Source organism: Tachypleus tridentatus, chromosome 13 (genome assembly GCF_004210375.1).
Source record: "Tachypleus tridentatus isolate NWPU-2018 chromosome 13, ASM421037v1, whole genome shotgun sequence".
Classification (NCBI taxonomy): domain Eukaryota; kingdom Metazoa; phylum Arthropoda; class Merostomata; order Xiphosura; family Limulidae; genus Tachypleus; species Tachypleus tridentatus.
The window spans coordinates 229,723,249-229,749,334 of record NC_134837.1 but is presented as its reverse complement, the minus strand read 5'-3'; the positions used below and the strand labels follow the sequence as shown (position 1 = coordinate 229,749,334).

The window sequence follows — 26,086 nt, the reverse complement described above, 5'->3', positions numbered from 1 at the left end:
ACTTGTGAAGGTGAACCATAAGCTTTAAGTGTTTAAGAAAAAAGAAAAATAAAGAGAAGATAGTTGGATTAGAGTTTGTTAAATTGATTGTAAGATTTGTGACAAAATAAGTCCAGACTACAAGTCAAGATTTGATATCAGAATGTATTGGTTTCATTGAATATATGTGAGTTCTGGGTTGTTTGAAAATAGACCGACACTACGTATTTCGTATACAAGATATCAATGAAGTGGTATTTTAACTTTCTTCCTTACTCGAATTGAATGTTAGTTGCTTCTGAGTAGGCTTTTTAAAGCCGCATTTGTTTGTTTGTTTTTTTAATTTCGCACATAGCTACACGAGGGCTATCTGTGCTACCCGCCCTAATTTAGTGGTGTAAAACTAGAGGAAAAGCAGCTAGTCATCGACACCCACTCCAACCCTTGGGCTACTCTTTTACCAATAAATAGTGTGATTGACCGTCACATTATAATACTCTCACGTCTGAAAGAGTAGTATGTTTGGTGTGACGAGGATTCGAACCCGCGATACTCGGATTATGATTTGAGTACCCTAACCACCTAGCCATGAGTCGTATTTGTACTTATAATGTTGTATGTAAGAATATGTTATATTTTAAGCTAACAACTTTTAAAAATATAATGCCCTTAAACTATATATTTTTGGCTTAAGATCTGAGATTCTTAAAAAAACATGGAAAAACTTCCTTTTAAAATCAGTGGATCACTATTTATGATGCCAAATTCCTGACTAAACAAACATAACACTAATCCGTGATGACGAGAAAACCCACTTGTAGAGAAAATTATATATTTAAAAACGGCCATCGTCAGAAGATTTGTTTGTTTGTTTGTTTTTCGAATTTCGCACATAGCTACTCGAGGGCTATCTGTGTTAGCCGTCCCTAATTTAGTAGTGTAAGACTAGAAGAAAACAGCTAGTCATCACCACCCGCCGCCAATTCTTGGGCTACTCTTTTACCAATGAATAGTGGGATTGACCGTCACATTATAACGCCCCCACAACTGAAAGGGCGAGCATGTTTGGCGCGACGGGGATGCGAACCCGCGACCCTTAGGTTACGCGTCGCACGTCTTAACACGCTTGGCTATGCCGGGCCACGTCAGAAGAAGGTCGAAACGTTGTTCATTCCTCTACTGGTGCTTCTCTACCCATTCTGGCCCGGCATGGCCAGGTGGGTTAAAGTGTTCGATTCGTAATCTGAGGGTCGCGTGTTCGAATCCCCGTCGCACCAAATATGCTCGCCCTTTCAGCCGTGGGGGCGTTATAATGGTACGGTTAATCCCATTATCCATAAGTAAAAAAGTAACCCAAGAGTTGGCGGTGAGTGGTGATGACTAGCTGCCTTCCCTCTAGTCTTACACTGCTAAATAATGGACGACTAACGCAGATAACCCTCGAGTAGCTTTGCGCGAAATTCAAAAAACAAAACAAACAAACTCTACTCATACCAGCCGTTTTTAAATATATGAAACATAACACTAAAATCCAGGGTTCAATTTTCTGCAATGGGAAGAGCGCAGAAAGTCCATCTTGTAAACTTGTATTAGAAAACAAACAAATTAAAACAAATTCTGATTGACTTTAGACACCAAACTATCACTGTTTATGATCCTTGTTAACTAAACTTGGTTCTGTGTTTCTCCAAGTAGGAAACATTATTGATCTCAAATTCTCAACAGAACCTAACTGTGTATGAGATAAAAAAATTACAGCTTTGAATTAACTATTCCTACAGTTTACGGTAAGATTCTTAACAAGTCCCGACTTAGTGTGACTTCCGTTAACACTTAATGATTGTTATTAGCTAAACAATATCTTTTTGTGGCTTTCGAAGTAGTCTAGTTATGATTTATGACTATTAACTAAAGTCACTTTTGTGTCGCCACAATCAAGTAAATTACTTTTGGGCAGATAGCGTATATTCATTACATTACCCATGTGCGCATATATTGGCAGTAAAATTTAGTTACGATACCTCTATTTGTCGTTTCAATAGCGACAGTGCTTTATGAAACTAAACATAAGTTATGAGGAAGAGAATCACCCCCATGTTCCGTATGTTGGCCACTTTCTTATTACTTTAGAGATTCAGTTAACAATTGAACGTCTTGAGTATCATATGTACTCTATGAAAACACCATTACAAATGTATTGTAAACACATACGTGCTGTGATGACACCACTAATTGTGTTGTAAGCACATATGCGTTTTATGAAGACATCACCACAAATGTATTGCAAATACGTATTTTTAATTTGTTAATGCTAATTGAACAACGGTACGATTGTTCATAGGTTATTTTCTCTAGTTAATGGCTTAAATAAGTGTAATAATTCTTAATACAACTTAAATTTCTCATATTATTCAAGTTTTACATATGAGATGTAAAGTTGAGGATGTATTATGTCTGTAAATTCAAGATTATAATGTGTGGAAATGTAATAAAATAGCAAATAGAAAAATGAAACTATCCGAACGTCAGCTTAACCATGTGTGTATAAATATTTTGTAAAATTATCATCCATTTATCAGGCGGTTTAATGTATTTTTAAAAGGTACCTTAACTGTGAAAGTTAATGCATAAGATTTGCAATTACATAATGACTACTTAGCTGTTTAGTGTAGTAATAAGTGCTTGGCACTATAAAGTATAATTAACTATTGTAATGTATGAAGTTGCCAGATTGGTAAGACTAAATGAGTTTCTCTCTACACATGCCATTGAAAATCATTCATAATACCATAACCACCATTGCTGATTGTTGAATTTCGCGCAAAGCTTCTCGATAGTCGTCCCTGATTTTGAACTGCTGGGAAAGAGTAGAATAAAGGGAAGGCAGCCAGTCAACCTAATCCGCCCAAGGGCTACTCTAATTCAAAAGTGAGATTTGACTGTCATTTTTATAAGGTACTAACGATCTTAAAGAGTGGAACGCTTTTTTTATCTTTTGTCAGAAATTAGGCGCGAACCGCAAAACCTCGGATTGAGAACTCATGTAGGAATTATTGATATTACAAATTATCTTGGTTAAATAAAGATAATTTTGAAGTAAGTACAAAAAGAAAGGTGGAGAGTGTAGTATTGGAAACATAACCGAAAACTATTTGATTTATCCCAGTTTACACATTTGATACGTTAGATAGGAATACGTCAGATAGATACTTTGCTTTGATACATTTAACTTATTAAGGTTACATTAACGTAATGGCCAAATGACGTATTGCTGATGCGATAAATGCCTTTGTTTATCTTACATACTTAAATTATAAGTGCCCACTATCAGCTTAATCCACTTTTGTATAACTTCCAAAGTAAATTAGTAATAAGTTATCATCATAGATTCTTAGCTAAACCTGACTGTGTATATTTTCCGAAACGAAACAGTCTTAGTTTATGGTCCTTAATCTTGCTCATAATCCTATATTGTTGAGGTCCATTTTATGTGGCTTTGGCACCCAGCTAGTTGTAGCTTATGTTCCTACATTCAAAAGTAAACCTGTTTATATTAAGCTTTTACAGATAGCTAATCGCAGCTTGTGATCCTAAATTCTAACTAAACCCATTCTTGTGGGACTACTGCAGCTAGTTAGTCGCAGCTTATGATTCTAAATCCGTAACTTAATACCCTTGTATGAAACTTCTGTAGTCAATTTGTATAAAAAATTTAGACCCTAAATTTTCGGCAAACCAGGTACATTGTTTAAAATTCACTAAAATATAGTAAAAATGAAGCAAGTGTACACTGCAAAAAATAGTGTATGTAATACGTACCCGTTCCCTGGTGGATCAGCGGTAAGTTTAAGGATTTATAACATTGAAGTCTGAGGTTAGATTCATGTCATTGTCAGGGTGAGGGTTACCCATCGTGTCAATTTGCAATGAAACGAACAAACGCTATGTACCCAAAAGGATTAAACACAAAAAAATATATTCAAAGGTAAAATGTCTAACCGTTTTTCTTTTTATTATCGGAGTTCGAACACTAAAATACAAAACCAACTGAATCTTTTCGCACTTCTAATCGTAATCGTTTCCAAAGACTCTGAATCCTTGAAGTGCATTCATAATTTGAGTACTCTTGTGCCTTGACTTGAGTGTGAAAACTACGCTCAGAGAACTACGATCCTAACGAAAAGTGTTTGCGACGGTATTAAATCATTACAGCATGTCGATAGAAGCTGGAGACTGTTTTGTCGAGAAATGTCACTTTTACGGCCAACTCCTCACTACAACCATTACCCGCGGTTTCCAGGCACACGCGAACACTTACCGATATTAACAAAAGTCCGTACTTGTGTGGTCTTATACTGCTAGTAAAATCATGGAATGTCTTAAAAGACATGACCATCTGCTTTATAACGTGTACATAATAAAGTTAAAACGTAAGTTGATCTCACAAAATAACATTAATCTAAATTACTGTAAACGCTCATTGTTTTGGTTTTTACGTTGAAAATGTGGCTACACTTATGTGTTTATGAAATTTAACAATCATTAAATTATGCACGTGTTAAAAGGATAAAGGCATAATAATGACATAGCTGTACATGAAAATAATAATTTGAAATTTACAGGATTTGCGATTGCATTAAGTACAGCAAACTTTGTGACATTTCGGTCGATGTTTTAGTTAATAAACGTGTGGCAAAGTAATATAGCAGTAAACACGAGGACTGCGAAACTTTCCAAAGCCGAGCATACACACGTGTCCTGATGCAGTTCATGATCTAACATCGACTTAAATTCTATCGATAGTATCTAATCATATTTTGTCTAATAATAGAGATATAATGACACATGATACGTCAACCATTTCCATTAGAAAATCACTAAACCTTAGAAAAAAGCTAATTGTTTTAGCTTTGCAGTAGAAGAGCAATGCTACAGCTAAGTTTAATCTACAAAGTGAATAATTGTAATGTTATTGTTGAAGCACTTTAGAATAAACGAAAAAGTTGAATGGGAAGCCAAAGGGAGATGTAGAGTTGACTAACTTTAAAGTCACACCTGTCATCACATTCGTTTAATCTATAAAAATACTTTCTTGTTATTATTATTGAAATTTACACTGAATGACATTTAGCTTTTATCATCGCTCTAACCTTGGCATACATTCTTATAAAAGTAGCTGGCCCTCAAGAAAAAGGCGTGGTTAGACACCTGAATGTAGAATTTCAGGTTTTTATTATACAAACCCGAAATGTAAAATAGGAGCTCAAAAGCAAGGAAGATCATTTTGAAGATGTATACGTTTTAAATTAGTCTATTTATACATGTCATTGCCATTAGAACTGGGCCCGGCATGGCCATGTGTATAGGTCGCTCGACTTGCAATTTGAGGGTCGCGAATTCTAATTCCCGTTACATCAAATATGCTCGCCCTTTCAGCCGTGGAGACGTTATTATGTGATTGTCATTCCCACTATTTGTTGGTAAAAGAGTAGCCAAAGATTTGGTGATGAAAGATAATGACTAACTGCCTTTCCTTTAGTCTTACAGGGCTAAATTAGGGACAAACCCATCTAGATGGTGAGAGTAATGGCGCTGAAACAAACTTACCTAGACATTGGAACATGAAGAGCTTGTTGAAGATCCGAAGGTAAAGGTTAACATGAAGATTCACAACTCTAACGAAAATTAACTTTGAACAAAATCAAGCTCAGAATGAAACTAAAACATGAAAAAGTAAAAATATAAATATAGAAAATAATTTCATGCTTTGATATGGATCAACACATTAATATATTCCAGAAACCTAAAGATCAAGGAAAGATTCCTCTTCAGTAATTGCCTTGATTATGAAGTTTCTTAGAGGTATCACAAACTACGGTAGTGCTTATCATATAAGGATGGATGCCGCATTCAATCTATTGCATTATGAAGCTTACAGACAACTTTCCAAGCTGAGTTATAGCTTTATTTGAAAAATTAATTGTTATTACCGAGTGTTTTAGAGGCTGTGATACTCCCAGTCTCATTGGAAAGTGTTGTTAAGCGGAGAACTGGGATTCAGCTAAAGAGTCACTATTTATATTTCTTTTATTTTATAATGCCAGCCAAAAATGTGTGAAATATTTCCGATAGATTTATTACGATAGAAAAGCTTTTTAAGAGTATTTGGGAACAATTTAAGCTAAAAAGAAATTCATAGTTCTAGTGCAAACAATGTTATATTCACCTCTTGAAGTTAGCTTCCTTACAGACATTTCAGGTATCTTTTTAAAAAGCTAAGTAAAGCATGAAACAGGAATTATCAACTAATCACATGACTGTAACATGTAACAATGCTTTGTACACTATACAATTGGTTTCTTTAGGGAGCCAACCTCTGTATTATTTGTGAAGTGAAGGAGAATAAAAATAACATAAATAATATTAACTTTCGTTACACACATTTAAAGAATATACTAGCCTTCAGTTAGAGGAAAAAACGTCACAAAACAAGTAATAAATAGCTTTTTGTAAATGTTAAATTATGTAGAGATGGCAATGCCAAAAATAATGCAAACATGAATGTAGCAAAGATACAGTGAAATAATTTTCATAGGTTCTCTCCTTACTGTATACTGTTTTTAATATAAAAAAATTAAAACGAATAGTGTTATACATTCTGAATGTGGTTAATGACCATAAACTTGTAAGATTAACTCAACACTTATTTTTGTATTGTTTGTAGTTGAGCTTAAGGCTACACAAATGCTGTGTCCACCATAGGTTTGTTTGTTTGTTTTGAAAAGCTACTCGAGAGCTATCTGTGCTAGCCGTTCCTAATTTAGGCACTAAGACTAGAGGGAAGGCAGCTAGTCATCACCACCTACCGCCAACTTTTAGCCTACTCTTTTACAAATAGTGGGATTGACCATCACATTATAACGCCCCCACGGCTGAAAGGGCGAACATGTTTGGTGCGACCGGGATTGGAACCCGCGACACTCGGATTAGGAGTCGAACGCCTTAACACGCTTGGCCCTCCACCATAGGTATCGACACCTAGTTTATATTGTTGTAAGTCCGCAGATATTCCGCTCAACCATTGGGGAGCGGTTTGTTTATATGATTTTATATAATCATCTCTATATTGTTTCTGTACTTTTTGGCACTGCCATTACTAAACCACACACACTTTTTGCAAAAGTTTCTTTTATTGTTTGCATACACAAGCGAAACATAATTATACAATTTTGAAATTAACAGCAACATAAAATATGTTAAAATAAAAGTTTATTTACTTTGATTTATTCAAATAAATAAAGGATAAAAAGTTGTATATTGTACAGTCGTCGGAAACCGAGACCAGGACGAAATTCGAATCCTATTTCTGCTGCTCGGGCTGATGTTTTGGTCAATAAAGCTACTACATCAAGAAATCGCCGTCTCTTTGCAAGAACTGAAAGTTAGCAATTAATACATTGTTATACACTTAGTAACATAGTAAGATAAAACATCTGCTCGGTAAATAAAGTTATCAGTTTCAACGTCTCAGTTTTCCCTTTATTCGTATGATATTTCACCTTACGAGATCACGTTTGGACATAATTTTATCAATGTTATTAATTAATTTTTGATACTAAATATTATTGCTATATTTATCAATTCGAGTAAAGTTTCAACAGATCAAATGGTTTAAGCAGGTTTTAAGTTAACCTTAAATAATTATATTAAAACCAGTTAAGAAATCTTAGTACTTAAGTATGATATATTTAAAATTAAAAAGTAAAATTCCTTTGCCTAACACGCAATGCATCAAAATATTTGAAGATTGCTGTCAAAAGATGGCACTAAGTGATCGTACGTTAGTACGTTTTAAATAGTTAGTTTAATAACCTTAAACACCACTGTACTACAGTAAAATAACTCAGAAGATTCCAAGATATGTCTATAGCGACAAAATTATAAGGTATACATGTATTTTCACTCACCACAGTGAACTTATATTTAAATAAGTTTTGAAAATGTGTGATATGTAACTCCATCATTAGGCATCATTAAATTCTAATGTCGATAACATAGGCTAAACCACAATAACTAATTGCAAGATAAACATATTTATATTATTCTAGGTTAACTTATCCGCGTTAAATTATCTTTACATACCACTTGACCATTGCAAAATACACCAAAATATTTGAGAATAAACTTTCTACATACCACTGGATTATCGTGTAACACATTCTGAAAATTTAAAGGCGAAGCGTACAGCAGTGGGTACAGCCAGTCAAGGAATGTATTAGGTCCCTACGTCACAGATTATCTTTACCAGGTCACTGTTGGTGATAATGAAAACAAAAAGGTTTACCACATATATATAAATCTGAAGATAAATGTTTGTTCATAGCATTAGACAAATCATATAATAAATCAGCAGATTCCATGATCGAAGTCTCATAATGTCATAAAAAATTCGATACTCGCATTTCTTTGCAGCTCTACATTTATGTAAGACACATGAAGGTCTGTACATGCCGCTAGGTTAATATTTAATAAATAAAAATATTCCAAGATTTTCGTGATATTTGGTGTTAGTAGATACTACTAGGTTACCGTATACTGTTATAACATATTTCTAGATTTATATCTCGAGGTGATGCTACACTGTTATATAACAAATAAGATTTTGTTTGATGTTTATCAATACAACCATACTTCAAACAAATACTTTCAGATAATTCAAGATAGCTCTAGTAATTTTGTATCTCTTGGTTCTATTAGATATCATGCAACATATGCATATATTTCAAAAAGATTAATGTCTATAAATATAATTGGACTTATGTAAGATACATCAACATATCCCAATATGAACTTTTCTAGATGCTACTAAACCCCTGTAAAATATATCAACCGGTTATAGGTTCTGAAATTGATATTTTAGTTGAATACTTCTTGAAACCCCAAGACTTCATAAAATTATAGCAACAGATTTCCAATTAAGGCCTTTAAATCTCTAGATTCTACAAAATTAAAATTACTACAATTGTTATCAACAGATTCTGGTGTTTCTTCTTTGTCTGTAAAGCATTAGCTTGTAAAATAAAACATGAACATATTCCAAGATGGTTGTCCTTAGTCACTATCAAGTCTGTTGCTGAAAGAAATGAGGAACAAATATTTGGTGAAATCTGTAGAAAAATAAATGTTTGACATCATAATTGTTTAGAATGCAACGAGTTAATAGGCAAATCTCGCACATATCTTAATTTATAAAAGAAAAAAGTGACGCTGATGCTTCAAATTTGAGGATCACCCAAGCTGGGATTTGAAACGAGTAATAGGATAATTGTGTTCATAATATATTTTTCACTCATTTTCTTCTGTTCGGAATGATAAATAGAACAAAACAGAGGAAAATATATATGTAAAAGGGCCTGGCATGGCCTAGCGCGTTAAGGTGTGCGACTCGTAATCCGAGGGTCGCGGGTTCGCGCCCGCGTCGCGCCAAATATGTTCGCCCTCCCAGCCGTGGGGGCGTTGTAATGTGACGGTCAATCCCACTTTTCGGTAGTAAAAGAGTAGCCCAAGAGTTGGCGGTGGGTGGTGATGACTAGCTGCCTTCCCTCTAGTCTTACACTGCTAAATTAGGGACGGCTAGCACAGATAGCCCTCGAGTAGCTTTGTGCGAAATTCCAAAAGAAACAAACAAAAAAATATATATGTAAAAACGGCTCGTTTGGATTGAGAAAATTCTTACGTAGAGAAATGAACAACGGAGAAGGTCGAAACGTTGTTCATTCCTCTACGTAAAAATTTTCTCAACCCAAACAAGCCGTTTTTACAGATATATTTTTCTCTACAAGTGGGTTTTCTCGACATCACTGATTAGAACAAAACAGAGTGAAGGGTATATGACACTTTTGTTTCTTTTTAGACACATTACTTTTTGTCTGTGCAGATATAAAATTTGTTTTGAAGTCAGTATTTATTGCTGTAATGGATGGCCAACCTTCGTCTATATCACGTCTACTGAGCGAGAAGGGGAACAGTGCAAGATGGATTTTATAATATTGTATCGTTTTTATTGTTATCGTTGTTTATTGTGTCTCTGCACAGAGCCATGCTGTTTTTATATTGTTTCTTCTTTTTCTTTCTTTTCCCAAACATTTTTTAATTGAACGTCATTTCTTCGTTTCTCGATGGATTTACTTGAAACTTGGTGAATACGCCCTGGCATCTCTGTCATTTTTTGATTTAGGCCTTTTAAAAAATAATATGAAGTCAACAGTCTAACAGCCCAAAAATATATATTTTGGGCCCCTGTGTAATAATATTTATAGCAGTCAAAATGGAAATTGGATCAAATATGCATTTTCATGCACCAAACACACTGATATACAAAAAAGTTACATATGTCTATTTGAGTCTGAGTCTTTTAAGAAGAATCAACACTCGCCTAATGCATAACTTTGAGGTTTTTGGTCGATTACTTAGTCGCATTTTGAGCAATTTGCATGAAATTTGGTATAAAGATAATTTTTTACAGGTCCTACACATTGAAAAACAAACATGATGGACTTGCTTATTTTTAGTAATTATAGAGTGTCAAGATTTCCAAAAAGCATAAGTTATGGTCTTTTGATAACCACTCTTTTGTACTTCGTCCAATGTACATTAAATTTTATATAAAGATATATTTTAAATGACTCAAGCAGTGATACAGACAATTTTAATTTTTTTTTTTTTTTACGAATTTCCTGCTGCCAAAATTGGCAATGTTGGGATTTCGTAGCAGAGACATGCTGCATTTGCCCGCAAATAATAACACCTTTACTTATAAAAAAACTACCTGAGAAAAAAATTTAATGTTCGAATCCTTTACTGGCGATATTTAGATGATGTTATATAACTTTTTATATAGCTATTTCCTTTTTACAGCCGCCTCCGAACAGTTCTATTGGTGATCTTCATAAATAGATATTTTTCTTCATTTATTTTTGAAAATGTTTTGAGCTAATTTGATTTTAGAATTATTTAAATGCGTTACCTTTCTGTTTTAATGCTTTATAAGAAGTCCCTTCTTATTATTAAATTTTAGATTTATAGTTTTCAGAAAAACAAAAAGGAATCTTCAATAGCTGGAGCACTTGAAACGTTTTAGGCAGAATTAGAGTAAATTAATTTGAGACCTTTGTTTTTGTGTCATTAGTTATCTTTTCGCGAGCGAGCAATATCAAGTGTGGGGCACACGTATACCTGATTCGATTTTGTTACTCATCGGTACCTCTACCTACCGACACTCAAATTGAAATTATTTTAGGCAGGATTAAAATTATCTAATCAATGACGCTTCGGGCGTGGTCAAATATATCAATCAAAAGGTTTTGACCTCCTGACTTCAAAATAGAAATAGATCTCAAATCGATCAAGAAATCGATCAGCTGTGAGCTAAAAGATTGTACTTGAAAAAACAAACTAAAAACCTAGAGACGTTTTGTCAGCAGCACCTTATGGCCTTTCTGAGCATTATACCGTTGAATTATCAATATGCAGAACAATAATTTGTGATTTTTTTTAAATCTCTACTCTATTCTAAACGATTTTTCTTATCTTTCTAAGTTTCAGTTTTCGAAATCTTTGGATGATGTTTAACTTCACTGATCGCTTACAGAAATAAACTTAGTTGATTTTTAATGCTTTAAAATTGGTCTAAAATTTAGAAAATTTTAACTAAACTCATTTACTCGATATTAAGTGAGGCATGTTATCACATGAATAAAGTTTGTGAAATAAATGTTTTTATTGTAGTTATACAACAATATTTAGATATAATATACGTAGAGAAACACGACAAAAGAGACAATGTTTTCGCAGTAGTGGTTCCTATTCATACAGGATCTTACAGCAAACATCTGCGACTTATGACTGGAAATGAATAAAAATTCTATAATCTGAGCGTTTTTTTTTTTTTTTTATTTTTTTGCAATGTACTGACATCATTGGTGTCTCTCTTCTCTTAACCTCTGCTACAATGTTTGCCCCCCGCTAGTACAGCGGTATGTCTCCGGATTTACAACGCTAAAATCAGGGGTTCGATTCCCCTCGGTGGGCTGAGCAGATAGCCCTTTGTGGCTTTGCTATACGAAAAAACAAACAAGCAAACTCTTAACCTACTTTCTAATACCCGTTCATCATGCGCAGAAAACAACTTCCAAGGGCTCATTTGAGCAACATAATGGCACAGAAGTCCACGACGATTTAACTAGCATATCTATGAATGGTATAGCATGAATTTCTGTTCTTGGTATCAACACTTTAAAGTAATAACAAACATAGATCATTATATACTTTTGAGGCTTGCTCTGTGTCATTTCGGAAGTGTTGTATTACCGAAAATAAACGACTCTATATTTTCCAAACACATAAGTATTAATGTACTATGCTGAATTTGAGGATATATATTTTCATTCTTTTATATGTCAATGATCATCAGTATATATTTCTAAAGCGCTTTTCCATTTGGCTGTGTACCCTAGGAAGAGCTGTTATTATAGTTTATCTACCACAAACGCGGTTTTATAAACGTGTGAAATATCTTGTGACTAAAACAAAGAAAGGTTACTATTTTAACTCTAATTGATTGTTCTGTAACCGTAGACTATTTGTGATGATAAGCTATTTAACTTTCTTCACTGCTTCCGGGGAGAAGTTGGTAACTAATTATGGAACAGTCAATACTTTTCTTGCTAGAATCACTCTTTCCCTTGCTTTACCAATGCGACTCAACTCTCTCTCTAAATATATATCTTTCTTGAAATGTCCTTAGTTTTATAATCACCAAAAAGAACTTCGCAGGCGAAAGACCTGTAGTGAAAACGTCCTAGCAAAGGTAAATACAAAGGCAATCTACATTTGCATAACATCAACAGAAGTTGCAAAGGGTAGGCGACTGGATATTTGGAATGTTGGTATATATTAGGAATAACCTTATTAAACTAATGAAACAATGCTTTCTAATTTTTATAAGTAGAAACGCAAGAAAAGTATATTTAATTAGTTACTCTGATGGCCGGTTTGATTTTCAGTTTGGAAATCAATATTAATTACGATATCGAAACACATACACAAATTACAATAAAGATAAATATATAGCACATGCATTATAATCTTAAAAAGAACTTAATATAAGAGTTTAAAAATTGGTGGATACAAAATGTTGGTATTATAACATACAAGCACGAACAACATATACATACATATCAGTAGAGACGGTATTTTTTGTTGTCTTGTGCAAAGCATTTCAAGAGAAAAGCCAAATCAAAACACTAATGTTACAGCTGATATAGGCATACTCAGTTAGTTCGTAATATTTAATTTTAATGGTTAATGTAAATGCCCAGAAAATATGGTAACTGAAAAACGTTTTTATCAGATGTTTAGGTTTTTTAGTATTGACTTGAGTCTTTATACTAGTTTGTCTTTAACAATCAATAAAGAAAAATAATGCTTTGGGCGAGGTCTTCAGCTCCCTGGTATTCAAGATGGCATTGATGAGAAGGACGAACCTGCTCTACATCAGCTCGTCCAGCTATATAAAGGGCACTGAGCATTTGGAGAACACGTACATCCTCAGAGAAACACGGACATCTCTACTGCAAACCTACCATGAAGGTATCTTTTTTAAAACTTACTGCTAACAGACATACGCACACAACTCAAAGGGAAATATAAGAATTTCTGTATGTTATATATTGCCCAACAAAGTCTTCAAATGGTAAAAAATAACGTAAGATAAATAATTAATGTACGTCTCTCATAAAGATAATTTTGTTAATCTCGTTTAGATGCTAATTGTAAACTTTCTACGAAGGGTAATGAAGTTTGTATTTCTCTAATATTTACAGCTGCTGATCCTGTTTGCTTTGGTGGCTGTTAGCCAGGCCGGAGTCCTCTACAACCCTTACTTCTATCATCCATATTATTACCACGGACTGGGTGCTAGTGTTCGACATCACGCCCAGGATGTAAGTCTTACAACGTTCTAAATATGTTACATTAAAATGTTTCCTTTGAATAACAAAAAATTCTGTTTTATATCGTATTTATTGCTTTGTCTAGTGTTTATAGTATAATATTACATTTTCATTCAGTACATTTTTGTCTTTTCATAGAATCTTGGTAATTACAACTTTGGCTACAATGAGGGTCACGTGACAGGCGGAACCTTCCGCAGGGAGGCCGGAAGTGGCTGGGGAAACGTTAAGGTTGGTTCTTACGGTCTGAGGGATGCTGACGGAACTGTCCGTGTTGTTGATTACGTCGCTGATGGTGCTGGTTTCAAAGCTAAGATCCACACCACTGGTGAAATTCCCGAGAAGACCCCCGCTAACGTTGAGGTCGCTAAGGTCGAGACTGTTGAGCACAAGCCCGTTGTCTACAACTGGGGTTGGAATGTTCCCTCTTATTACTACGGTCGCTGGTGGTAAATTCCAGAAATTTTAAGCAGTGCTAGGTGCCACCTAGTCTGTTTTATCAGTTATTTGTAATCTGAGCAACAACGTTTATGTACAAAATGTAAAGTGTTTTGCATTATTTCAATAAGACCCTCTCTGGAATAAAACATACATTTTTTTTTCACTAGAGAAACAAGATGTGTTTAACTTAAGACTTGTACTTACGAATACAATAACAAAAGTGAAACTTCCTTCCAGAAGTACTTAATGACAGATATTAAAATATTTTAAAAAACATGGTCACTAGAAACTTGATTTTTAAAAAGACTAACGTTATAGTATTTAATAAATATCTCAGAAAAAAGGAAATATTTTAGTCTTTATGTTATGAAAATCTAAATAACATAAGCCTAAATCTGGATGACGTACATAAAAAAAAACAAACGGTTACAGGTCTCATATTGAGGCTTTAACCAACAAAAATAAAGGAAAAAATACCTTTTGTGAAAACTGGCAACTTATAAAGAAGAAATGTTTACTATTTTCAAAACCTATCACGAAAGAGACTGTCTTCTTTTGTGGAGGATACGAGTTCAAAATCAGCTGGAGTCTCTTTTGTTGAACATAATTAGAAACGGAAAAATATCTACATTTTATACAAGGCAAAGTTTTTCCCGTTTTGTTTGTGAATTAAATGTATCAGTGTAGCAAGCCAGTAATACATTTTAACTGTTACTGGTTATAGCTTTTGTGAACATTTTTGTATTATATTCGTTTTACGTGCCCCCTGCTAGTACAGCGGTATGTCTTCGGATTTACAACGTTAAAATCAGGGGTTCGATTCCCCTCGGTGGGCTTAGCAGATAGCCCGATGTGGCTTTGCTATAAGAAAACACACAAACACACTCGTTTTACGTCGATAATGATTTAAAAGAAAAATACCTGAATCGATTGTTTGTTTTGGAATTTCGCACAAAGCTACTCGAGGGCTATCTGTGTTAGCCGTCCCTAATTTAGCAGTGTAAGACTAGAGGGAAGGCAGCTAGTCATCACCACCCACCGTCAACTCTTGGGCTACTCTTTTACCAACGAAGAGTGGGATTGACCGTCACATTATAACGCCTACACGGCTGGGAGGGCGAGCATGTTTAGCGCGACGCGGGCGCGAACCCGCGACCCTCAGATTACAAGTCGCACGCCTTACGCGCTAGGCCATGCCGGGCCGACACCTGAATCGAAAGAATGTAATAATATTTGCTAAATCGTAAGACAATATATTCGCACATATATAACTTCAAAAATAGTTGCTTTATGAGAATATTTATCTGCTGTTCTTGCAATTTGAACCGAAAACATTGTTTAAGGGAGACGAATAAAAGTAGAATAAATGTTGTAATAAGGATCTTCTAAACCTATCGTTTAAAAACACCCAAGTACACTTTAAGATAATAGTTTAACCCGGCGAGATATTAGAACTTTATTTGAAAGAGTTAAGTGAGCAGACGTAAAATGCTTAAGTAGTTTATAAGTTAGTCAGAAACAGTTAATTTTCGTTGTCTGTTCAATAAGCATGCTAAATCATGTGTCTGATTTGTTTCTGTTAATTTACATTATGTACAAAGGTACATTAAAGTTTAAATGTATTCCAAGAGCTCATTTTTGGTTGAGACATTACTTAAAGTTTAATTATCATTTCACAAACGAAAATACCTGTGAATGAGTAAGCAAAAATCTACATCGAAGAGAGGTCTGACTGATTAAAGATTTACATTTTTTAATGTTTTGACACTTTTGTTGATCTAACCAATCAATTGATTAATAGGGGAATCAAATTAATAATGAAATAATTGTGTCAAGTTTAAGAACTATACATTAGTAACACTATTCTTGGTAATATTCTGAGCTGGTGCTAACAACATTAGGAAATTAAGGGTAACTTCTAAATTTAATTAGTAGATTATTAATAGTTTGATGTTTATGCTGTGCTACGTACTTCAAAAGGACCCTTGTTTACCGTGGAAAGCATATCAAAGATAAAAATTAATAATATTTTTGACATTACAATAGTAATTACAATTAAAAACAATTTGTCGTGATGAAGATTTGCGCTAACAACTCGAAACGTTGTCGGAAAATATTTGATAGACAGATGCAGTATATTAATACAACCATCAGTTATACACTCTCCTGTCTAAAGCTTGTGTTAGCAATAATAGTAAAAGAAGAAATTAGAGTCCTTGTTAGTTTGCAATACAGTTACGAAATTACAACGCTAAAAGCCGGAGTATATCATACTCTGAAGTTACGCATAAACTATCGGTTAAAGATAACCAGACGGTTAGAGTTGTTTATGTTGTACTAGATACTTTTACAGGACTTTCCTCGACATCAAAAAGCAAAAATTAATGATGATGGCAATAAATGAAACAAGTTTCCTTTAATTTCATAATTTCCTCCCTGTCTAAACCTTGTGTTAACAATAATAGTAAAAGAAGAAATTTGATTCCCCTATTAATCAATTGATTGGTTAGATCAACAAAAGTGTCAAAACGTTAAAAAATGTAAATCTTTAATCAGTCAGACCTCTCTTCGATGTAGATTTTTGCTTACTCATTCACAGGTATTTTCGTTTGTGAAATGATAATTAAACTTTAAGTAATGTCTCAACCAAAAATGAGCTCTTGGAATACATTTAAACTTTAATGTACCTTTGTACATAATGTAAATTAACAGAAACAAATCAGACACATGATTTAGCATGCTTATTGAATAGACAACAAAAATTAACTGTTTCTGACTAACTTATAAACTACTTAAGCATTTTACGTCTGCTCACTTAACTCTTTCAAATAAAGTTCTAATATCTCGCCAGGTTAAACTATTATCTTAAAGTGTACTTGGGTGTTTTTAAACGATAGTTTTAGAAGATCCTTATTACAACATTTATTCTACTTTTATTCGTCTCCCTTAAACAATGTTTTCGGTTCAAATGGCAAGAACAGCAGACAAATATTCTCATAAAGCAACTATTTTTGAAGTTATATATGTGCGAATATATTGTCTTACGATTTAGCAAATATTATTACATTCTTTCGATTCAGGTGTTTTTCTTTTAAATCATTATCGACGTAAAACGAGTGCGTTTATGTGTTTTCTTATAGCAAAGCCACATCAGGCTATCTGCTAAGCCCACCGAGGGGAATCGAACCCCTGATTTTAACGTTGTAAATCCGAAGACATACCGCTGTACTAGTAGGGGGCACGTAAAACGAATATAATACAAAAATGTTCACAAAAGCTATAACCAGTAACAGTTAAAATGTATTACTGGCTTGCTACACTGATATATTTAATTCACAAACAAAACGGGAAAAACTTTGCCTTGTATAAAATGTAGATATTTTTCCGTTTCTAATTATGTTCTACAAAAGAGACTCCAGCTGATTTTGAACTCGTATCCTCCACAAAAGAAGACAGTCTCTTTCGTGATAGGTTTTGAAAATAGTAAACATTTCTTCTTTATAAGTTACCAGTTTTCACAAAAGGTATTTTTTCCTTTATTTTTGTTGGTTAAAGCCTCAATATGAGACCTGTAACCGTTTTTTTTTTTTTTATGTACGTCATCCAGATTTAGGCTTATGTTATTTAGATTTTCATAACATAAAGACTAAAATATTTCCTTTTTTCTGAGATATTTATTAAATACTATAACGTTAGTCTTTTTAAAAATCAAGTTTCTAGTGACCATGTTCTTTAAAATATTTTAATATCTGTCATTAATTACTTCTGGAAGGAAGTTTCACTTTTGTTATTGTATTCGTAAGTACAAGTCTTAAGTTAAACACATCTTGTTTCTCTAGTGAAAAAAATGTATGTTTTATTCCAGAGAGGGTCTTATTGAAATAATGCAAAACACTTTACATTTTGTACATAAACGTTGTTGCTCAGATTACAAATAACTGATAAACCAGACTAGGTGGCACCTAGCACTGCTTAAAATTTCTGGAATTTACCACCAGCGACCGTAGTAATAAGAGGGAACATTCCAACCCCAGTTGTAGACAACGGGCTTGTGCTCAACAGTCTCGACCTTAGCGACCTCAACGTTAGCGGGGGTCTTCTCGGGAATTTCGCCAGTGGTGTGGATCTTAGCTTTGAAACCAGTACCATCAGCGACGTAATCAACAACACGGACAGTTCCGTCAGCATCCCTCAGACCGTAAGAACCAACCTTAACGTTTCCCCAGCCACTTCCGGCCTCCCTGCGGAAGGTTCCGCCTGTCACGTGACCCTCATTGTAGCCAAAGTTGTAATTACCAAGATTCTATGAAAAGACAAAAATGTACTGAATGAAAATTTAATATTATACTATAAACACTAGACAAAGCAAAAAATACGATATAAAACAGAATTTTTTGTTATTCAAAGGAAACATTTTAATGTAACATATTTGAACGTTGTAAGACTTACATCCTGGGCGTGATGTCGAACACTAGCACCCAGTCCGTGGTAATAATATGGATGATAGAAGTAAGGGTTGTAGAGGACTCCGGCCTGGCTAACAGCCACCAAAGCAAACAGGATCAGCAGCTGTAAATATTAGAGAAATACAAACTTCATTACCCTTCGTAGAAAGTTTACAATTAGCATCTAAACGAGATTAACAAAATTATCTTTATGAGAGACGTACATTAATTATTTATCTTACGTTATTTTTTACCATTTGAAGACTTTGTTGGACAATATATAACATACAGAGTTTCTTATATTTCTTTTTGAGTTGTGTGCGTATGTCTGGTAGCAGTAAGTTTTATAAAAGATACTTACCTTCATGGTAGGTTTGCAGTAGAGATGTCCGTGTTTCTCTGAGGATGTACGTGTTTTCCAAATGCTCAGTGCCCTTTATATAGCTGGACGAGCTGATGTAGAGCAGGTTCGTCCTTCTCATCAATGCCATCTTGAATACCAGGGAGCTGAAGACCTCGCCCTAACCGGCAGTCTGTTTGGTTTTTGTACAAGTAGGTGTTTCTGTAAATTGTGAAGGTCACGAGATAAACATATTTAAACAATTAGGAATGTACACACGCCTACTTTAAAACGAGAAAATCCAATAAATGGATTTTGCTCTTCTTGAATAATTTGAACTCTCAGAATAAGCTGTGTAGACCTGAAAATTATAAGTATATCCCTTGAAGACAATGTTGGTCGAAGTAGTTTTGTTGGTTAATTAAAGCTCTATCGAGTTATATGACATCTTTTCAATATGGTTATTAGAGTTCATTTTCTACACACGAGCTACTTAATTCACCTTATCTGCCATATTATAGTATAAGTAAAAACATTTGATTATCAGAGTATTTTGTAATTTGTGTCTTTCATCTAGGTGTTATTTATAATTCTTATCTGCACAATATTTGTCAAACATTTATCACAAAACAGTTGAGGTGTTGAATTTAGAATTAATGTTTTTAAATCCATTAGCCAGTGTATTAATTAACTAATAACATAATATATTAAACTGATGAAAATATTCGACTTTTAGTTTAGATCACATTGATTTAAAATAAAATTTAATATGAGATATTACAACTTATATGTATCTTCTTATTTATTAAGCTATTAAAATATTGCAGGTAATATGCTGATTAATATTGCTTTGGTTTTTAAATAGTTAAAATTTTTAATGATTATGCTTTTTATTATTCTGATTCTATCTTATAAAAATATTATTTTTACCTTTTTACCGTTTACACAAATCTCATTGGGATAATACTTGAAATTTATTAATTTTCTAAAATCTATTAGTAAAGTAAATACGAAGAAGAAACAAACAAAAATTAAATAAATGTGTTCACTCTTTAAACTTATCTTAAACTTCCTTGTTTCACTAGCTCAGCTTTCTACAGTACTTAAACCAACTTGTTTTCATTATATTGTTTGATAACGAAGGGGTGATCATATAGATAAACAACTGATAAGTTATATTTTATTTCGCGAAAGGTAGATGGTATATATTCGGATTTCTACGGTTAAATTTGAGGTAGGATTTTCGTAGTTGGTGAAGTGCAGGTAACTTTTTACATAGATTTACGTTAGAAAAACAACAACTATATATAATTTTAGTGGAATCGTTATTTTAGATTCACAAAATGTTGGTTGGTCGGTGCTTTAGAATCTGTTGTTTCTGAAAACGCCCAATATTGAACGCCCTCTTAACAATTCCGTTTATCTTTCGTTACAATAACATTTCTGTGAACAAAATTCGTTATTTTTGTATCATTTAAACAATGGTGAACAGGAAGTATATATACTACTCTAATAAGCTTAGGAATTGTTGTTACAGTTCATCCAGTCCTAACGATTTTTAGCAGTTTTTCTATATCATTTTTTTAGGCAGATCTAATCAATATTAATAGTATATTTAAGCACAAATAAGTTATAATTATAGATCGTAAAGTAATTTTTAACATTATTTCTCAACATTTAATCACCATACAAATTTAAAACAAATGGATTTCAATCTTCACTATAAACCATGGCCCGGCATGGCCAAGCGTGTGAAGGCGTGCGACTCGTAATCCGAGGGTCGCAGTTTCGCGTCCCCGTCGCGCCAAACATGCTCGCCGTTTCAGCCGTGGGGACGTTATAATGTTACGATCAATCCCACTATTCGTTGGTAAAAAAGTAGCCCAAGAGTTGGCGGTGGGTGGTGATAACTAGCTGCTTTCCCTCTAGTCTTACACTGCTAAATTAGGGACGGCTAGCACAGATAGCCCTCGAGTAGCTTTGTGCGAAATTCAAAAACAAACAAACAAATTACTATAAACCTTGGGGACATGCCTATGCTCAGAGAGCTAAAGGTGCTAAACGTGTGGGAAAGATAGTTATAAAGGGGATTCTCTGATTAAACTATTGTTTGCTCTCACATTAATGCTATTTTAGACTGTTTATTAAGGTATTAACATATTACATGTGTTATACTATATTTCAAACGATAAAATAAGTATTTGTTAATTTACAGTTGTATTTACTTATAATCCGTTTTGGTGTTAGACACACAGAAGCTTGAGTAGCTGCTGCAATAGGCTTTGAATGATGTTTTATTAAAAACAACTCTGATAATTCTACAGTTTAAATTTTTAGCTGTTGACGCTCGTTCTGGAACGAAACCATTATCGTGCAAAAAGTCTCGTTACACGTCAAATTATATAGACTATCCAATCATATGTAAGCATTTCAAGAGGTTTTTGACGTCATCTTATTTCACAAATTAAATTTTAAAACCACAAACAAAAACGTATTGTTATAAGTCAGAACAATGATTGGATTGGATTAGATTAAGTCCATACCATTTTCAAGTCTAAAATTCGCTTTAATTTCAATTTTTGTCTCATTATAAATGCTCTCAGAATATGACTAAAAATCCTTATAAGTTAATAAGTACTAACAGAAATTTTGTTTTCAGTTGATTTACAGGAGGTGTAAAAAAATCCCACTGGAAAATGTAAATTTGTTATATATTTTATTACATAACAGAAAAATATGTAAAACTATATGTTTTTAAAATACACTCGATGAGATCTGTTCAAATATGATCTCAGTTCCTAATTTTAACACTGGCTTTCGTAAAAACCTGAACTTTTTATGATTTTAGTTATATTTTTCTCATAAAAAGCATTATGCCCCTGCATTAGTTTCTCTGATATTCTTATTACAGTAGCATAAAAATGATCAAACAAGTTTATCTACAATTGTGGAGTCGTTGAAAGATAACTTAGAAATAAGACAATTGATGTTATGGAATGGATAGGTCAATCACCTGATATAAATTGCATCGAAAACATATGAGGTGAGTTAAATCGATTAACCAAAGGTCGTAAAGCGAACACGGAAGATGAACTTTTTGAAGTACTCAAAGAAAGATGGCTGTCAGTAACTCATGAATGGATCCACAAACTCATTAAAAGCATGCCAAGTCGATGTGAAGCAGTACTGAAATACAAGATAATGCCGACTAAATATTAACTTGTGAAACTAGTTTGTGTTTTTTTTTAGTTTCATTTTTATGTCCAGTTATTGCAAAGAAACTTTTTTGATCATTTTTACGCTAACTGGAATAAAAATATCAAAGAATCTAACGCAGGGGCACAATGCTTTTTGGGAGAAAATGTAACTAAAATCATCAAAAGTTCAGATAGTTACAAAAGTCAGTGTTAAAATTAGACTATTAGGTCATATTTGAACAGATCTCGTCGAGTGTGTTCTAAAAACATATAGTTTTACACATTCTTTTGTCACCTAATAAAAGTTATATTAAATTATCAACATTTTCAAGGGGGCAACTTTTATCCACCCCTGTACTTATTGTGTGTTAAAATCTAACAGACTTTTCTGTTTTTAAGTTGTTTGTTTTTCTTGCTAACCGCCATTACTACCTTGGTTTTTACGACTTTGACGTTAGCACCAGAACTGAAGATAAATGTGTCGTCACACCAATGGCCAAGCTAATTCCAACCTATCTTACATAAAAAGTTATTATATCACACATGCAACACATTGTTCAATGTTTAATATCAAAATTATTTTAGAACTGCGACTTAAAATGTCTACATTTAAAGCTACAGAAAAATCTGACGCATGAAACTTTTGAAATAAATTATTCCATCGTAGTAGATTTAAACAATATTCATTTACTTGAGTGTTCAGTTTTACACATCGGCATGTACGTTTGTTTTCTTTATTCGTAATTTCTTTCAACCAGAGATACTACAGATAAATGGTAACTAAAACTTCGGTTATGATAAAGGTCACGTGACAGGCGGCACCTTCCGCAAAGAAGCCGGAAGTGACTTTGGGAACATGAAAGTTGTTTCTTATGGTTTGAGGGATGTTGACTAAACTATCCGTGTCACTGATAACGTTTTGAATGCTAGCAGTTTTTAAGCTTTTATCCGTATCTTTAGTGACGTTCCCGTGAATACCTCCTCCAACGGTTTGAGTTTTGCAAGGTCGAGCCTCTTGAATTCAAGCCCGCTGTCCTCTAAGTTTCTTCCCACTGTTAACGTTGGAGTTGTCTCTACAACTGTTACTATTTAACAGCTGACAATTCGCCGAATGTATGTGTCCCATTAATTTAGTCTGTAGTTCCATTACGCACTTCTGTTATAGCAATCAGTTTGTACAGATGTCAATCCTGTATTACAATATTGCAAATAAAGGTTTGTATTTAAATTAACAACTAGCGTTGTAATAATTATTTTATCAAAACAAGCACAAGGTTTTCGAATCAATTTATATATTTTGATTGAGAAGAAACAAAACTTTTAACTCTGTGCCAACTTCTGTATTTAGTGATACAATTGCAAAACATCATAATCCAACATCAAGTTTTTTTTCTTTATTGTTGATATTCGGAGAGTAATTGTGTGATCATTTGTCTTGGTTTAAAGTTATTGCAGCCGAAACCTTTTATACTATATGAATTTTATTAGCAAGAAACAATTAATAATAATAAAAAAATCTTTCCATTAAAAATACAAACTTGAGACCCTTCATGGAAGAGTAAGAAGAAATATGAGAATTTACATTTTTTAACTAGCTAGGGAATTAATTTCAGAACCAGTAATATTCCTATTTGATATAAAAACCATGATTTGTAAAGAAACAACATGAGAACCTACACAGTTCTAACTTGCCGCGAAGTAAATCTGGAAGTTTACACAATACTACTAAATCTCAAAATAAACCTAAAAACCTACGCATTTCTTGGCATTGAAGAGAATTCGGACTCGGCATGACCAGGTGGTTAGGGCGCTTAACTCGTAATCTGAGGGTCGCAGATTCGAAACCTTGTCTTATCAAACATGCTCGCTCTTTCAGTTGTGAGGGCGTTATAATGTAATGCTAATCCCACTATTCGTTGGTAAAAGGGTAGCTCAAAGGTCAGCGGTGGGTGGGTGATGACTAGCTGTGCTCCCTCTAGTCTTATTCTGCTAAATTAGGGACGGCTAATGCAGATAGCCATTGCGTAGCTTTACGCGAAATTTAAAAAGAAAAACAATAAAACAAACAAAGAGAATTCGAGTTTGCAAGAAATTAACGCCAAATAATGTCCATAAGTCTTGTCAGTAAAGAACGAATCTGTGAGCTATCACATTTATCACAATAAAAACTGAATCTTTATATGCAAAAACGGCTCGTTTGGGTTGAGAAAATATTTTACATAGAAGAGCGAACAACGTTTCGACCTTCTTCGGTCATCGTCAGGTTCACAAAGAAAGAGGTAACTGACCGGAAGCTGACCAAATGTTTGAAGGGGTTGTGAAACTGTGTGTTGAAATGTAGAGGGCGGTATTAGATGTTTGAATATATAATTTTATTTATTTTATCATATTAATATAGGTATAAAGGCGTTCCTTTATATTGGTTTATTTTGGGTTTAAGTTGTTGTATAAGTAAGGCTTCTTTAATTTTGCGTTTGTTTATGTTTGTTTCTTTATTTAGCATTTGAGTGTTTTCTGTGGTTATGTTGTGTTTATTTGACTTGAAGTGTTCGAAAACGTGTGAAGGTGACTTTTTATGTTCTTTGAATTTGGTTTCCATTTTTCTACTTGTTTCTCCAATATAGAAGTCGTGGCAGTTATCACATTGTATTTTATAAATAATGTTGGTGTGGTGTTTGTCAGTGTAGTTTTTACATAGTATAGACCTTAGTTTTGTGCCTGGTTTTTGAATAAATTTGGTATTAACTGGAATGTTGTATTTTGTTATTAGTTTTTGCTAAATGTTGGTAATTTTTCTACCGATGTCGGAAATATATGGTATGAAGCAGTATATAGTTTCGTGATTTTTTAATTCGTAGGATATATTTACTTTTGTTGGTTGATTTTACTTTCTGTCTAGGAGTGTGCGTATAATGTTTTCTACGGTTTGTGGAGGAAACTTATTGATGTTGATGAAGTATTGTTTTATTTTGTCCAATTCATCGTTAATTTTATCTGGTGAGCATAGTTTTATGGCTGTGTTTATTTGGTTTCTTAGTATGTTGAGTTTTTGTTTTGTTTCATGTGCTGAGTCCCAAGGAATGTATAGTCCAGTATGGGTGATTTTTCGGTGGATTTCTGTTTTGAATTGTGTGTTTTGAATATAAAATTATATATTCAAACATCTAATACCGCCCTCTACATTTCGACACACAGTTACACAACCCCTTTCAAACATGTGGTCAGCTTCCGGTGAGTTACCTCTTTCTTTGTGAACCTGACGATGACCGAAGAAGGTCGAAACGTTGTTCGCTCTTCTATGTAAAATATTTTCTCAACCCAAACGAGCCGTTTTTGCATATAAATTTCTCAACAAGTGGGTTTCTCGACATCACTGATTAAAAACTGAATCTTTTAGCCTAAGCATTTCTTATTGAGCATTTAAAACTGAAAACCTGCACAATTTCTTACTGTTATCAGGATATAAATCTAAGATGTCACATATTATTATTAACTTTGTTTAATGCAAATAAAAGTATATAAAATCGTACCTATATCACCAGATTGTAGCTTTAGTGGCTTAATATTTCGCTATTACAATTTCATAATTGGAAATTTAGATTCAACTGAATAAGTGAACTGGTAGGAAATAGATAGCTCTTGAGAAAGCTATAATAGATAAATATTGAGATA

General features: G+C 33.6%; 2 protein-coding genes and 1 long non-coding RNA gene across 3 annotated transcripts; 1 reads left to right on the top strand and 2 right to left on the bottom strand.

Moving 5' to 3' along the window:
* Positions 1-7,193: 7,193 nt before the first annotated feature.
* On the bottom strand, positions 7,194-13,453 carry LOC143237680 (uncharacterized). The gene is made up of 3 exons (XR_013020192.1): positions 13,215-13,453; positions 8,176-8,291; positions 7,194-7,414 (listed from the first exon to the last, which is right to left on the bottom strand). It is a non-coding gene; the product is annotated as an uncharacterized LOC143237680 (long non-coding RNA).
* Positions 13,454-13,473: 20 nt separating this feature from the next.
* LOC143237679 (cuticle protein 14-like) lies at positions 13,474-14,595 on the top strand. Its single transcript, XM_076477192.1, has 3 exons — positions 13,474-13,629; positions 13,863-13,982; positions 14,130-14,595. The coding sequence occupies exons 1-3, from the start codon at positions 13,624-13,626 to the stop codon at positions 14,442-14,444; spliced, it is 441 nt and encodes a 146-aa protein (XP_076333307.1). The 5' UTR covers positions 13,474-13,623; the 3' UTR covers positions 14,445-14,595.
* A 3,676-nt stretch (positions 14,596-18,271) lies between these two features.
* Positions 18,272-19,397, bottom strand: LOC143237678 (cuticle protein 14-like). Its single transcript, XM_076477191.1, has 3 exons — positions 19,239-19,397; positions 18,882-19,001; positions 18,272-18,735 (listed from the first exon to the last, which is right to left on the bottom strand). The coding sequence occupies exons 1-3, from the start codon at positions 19,242-19,244 to the stop codon at positions 18,421-18,423; spliced, it is 441 nt and encodes a 146-aa protein (XP_076333306.1). The 5' UTR covers positions 19,245-19,397; the 3' UTR covers positions 18,272-18,420.
* Between the last annotated feature and the right edge of the window lie 6,689 nt (positions 19,398-26,086).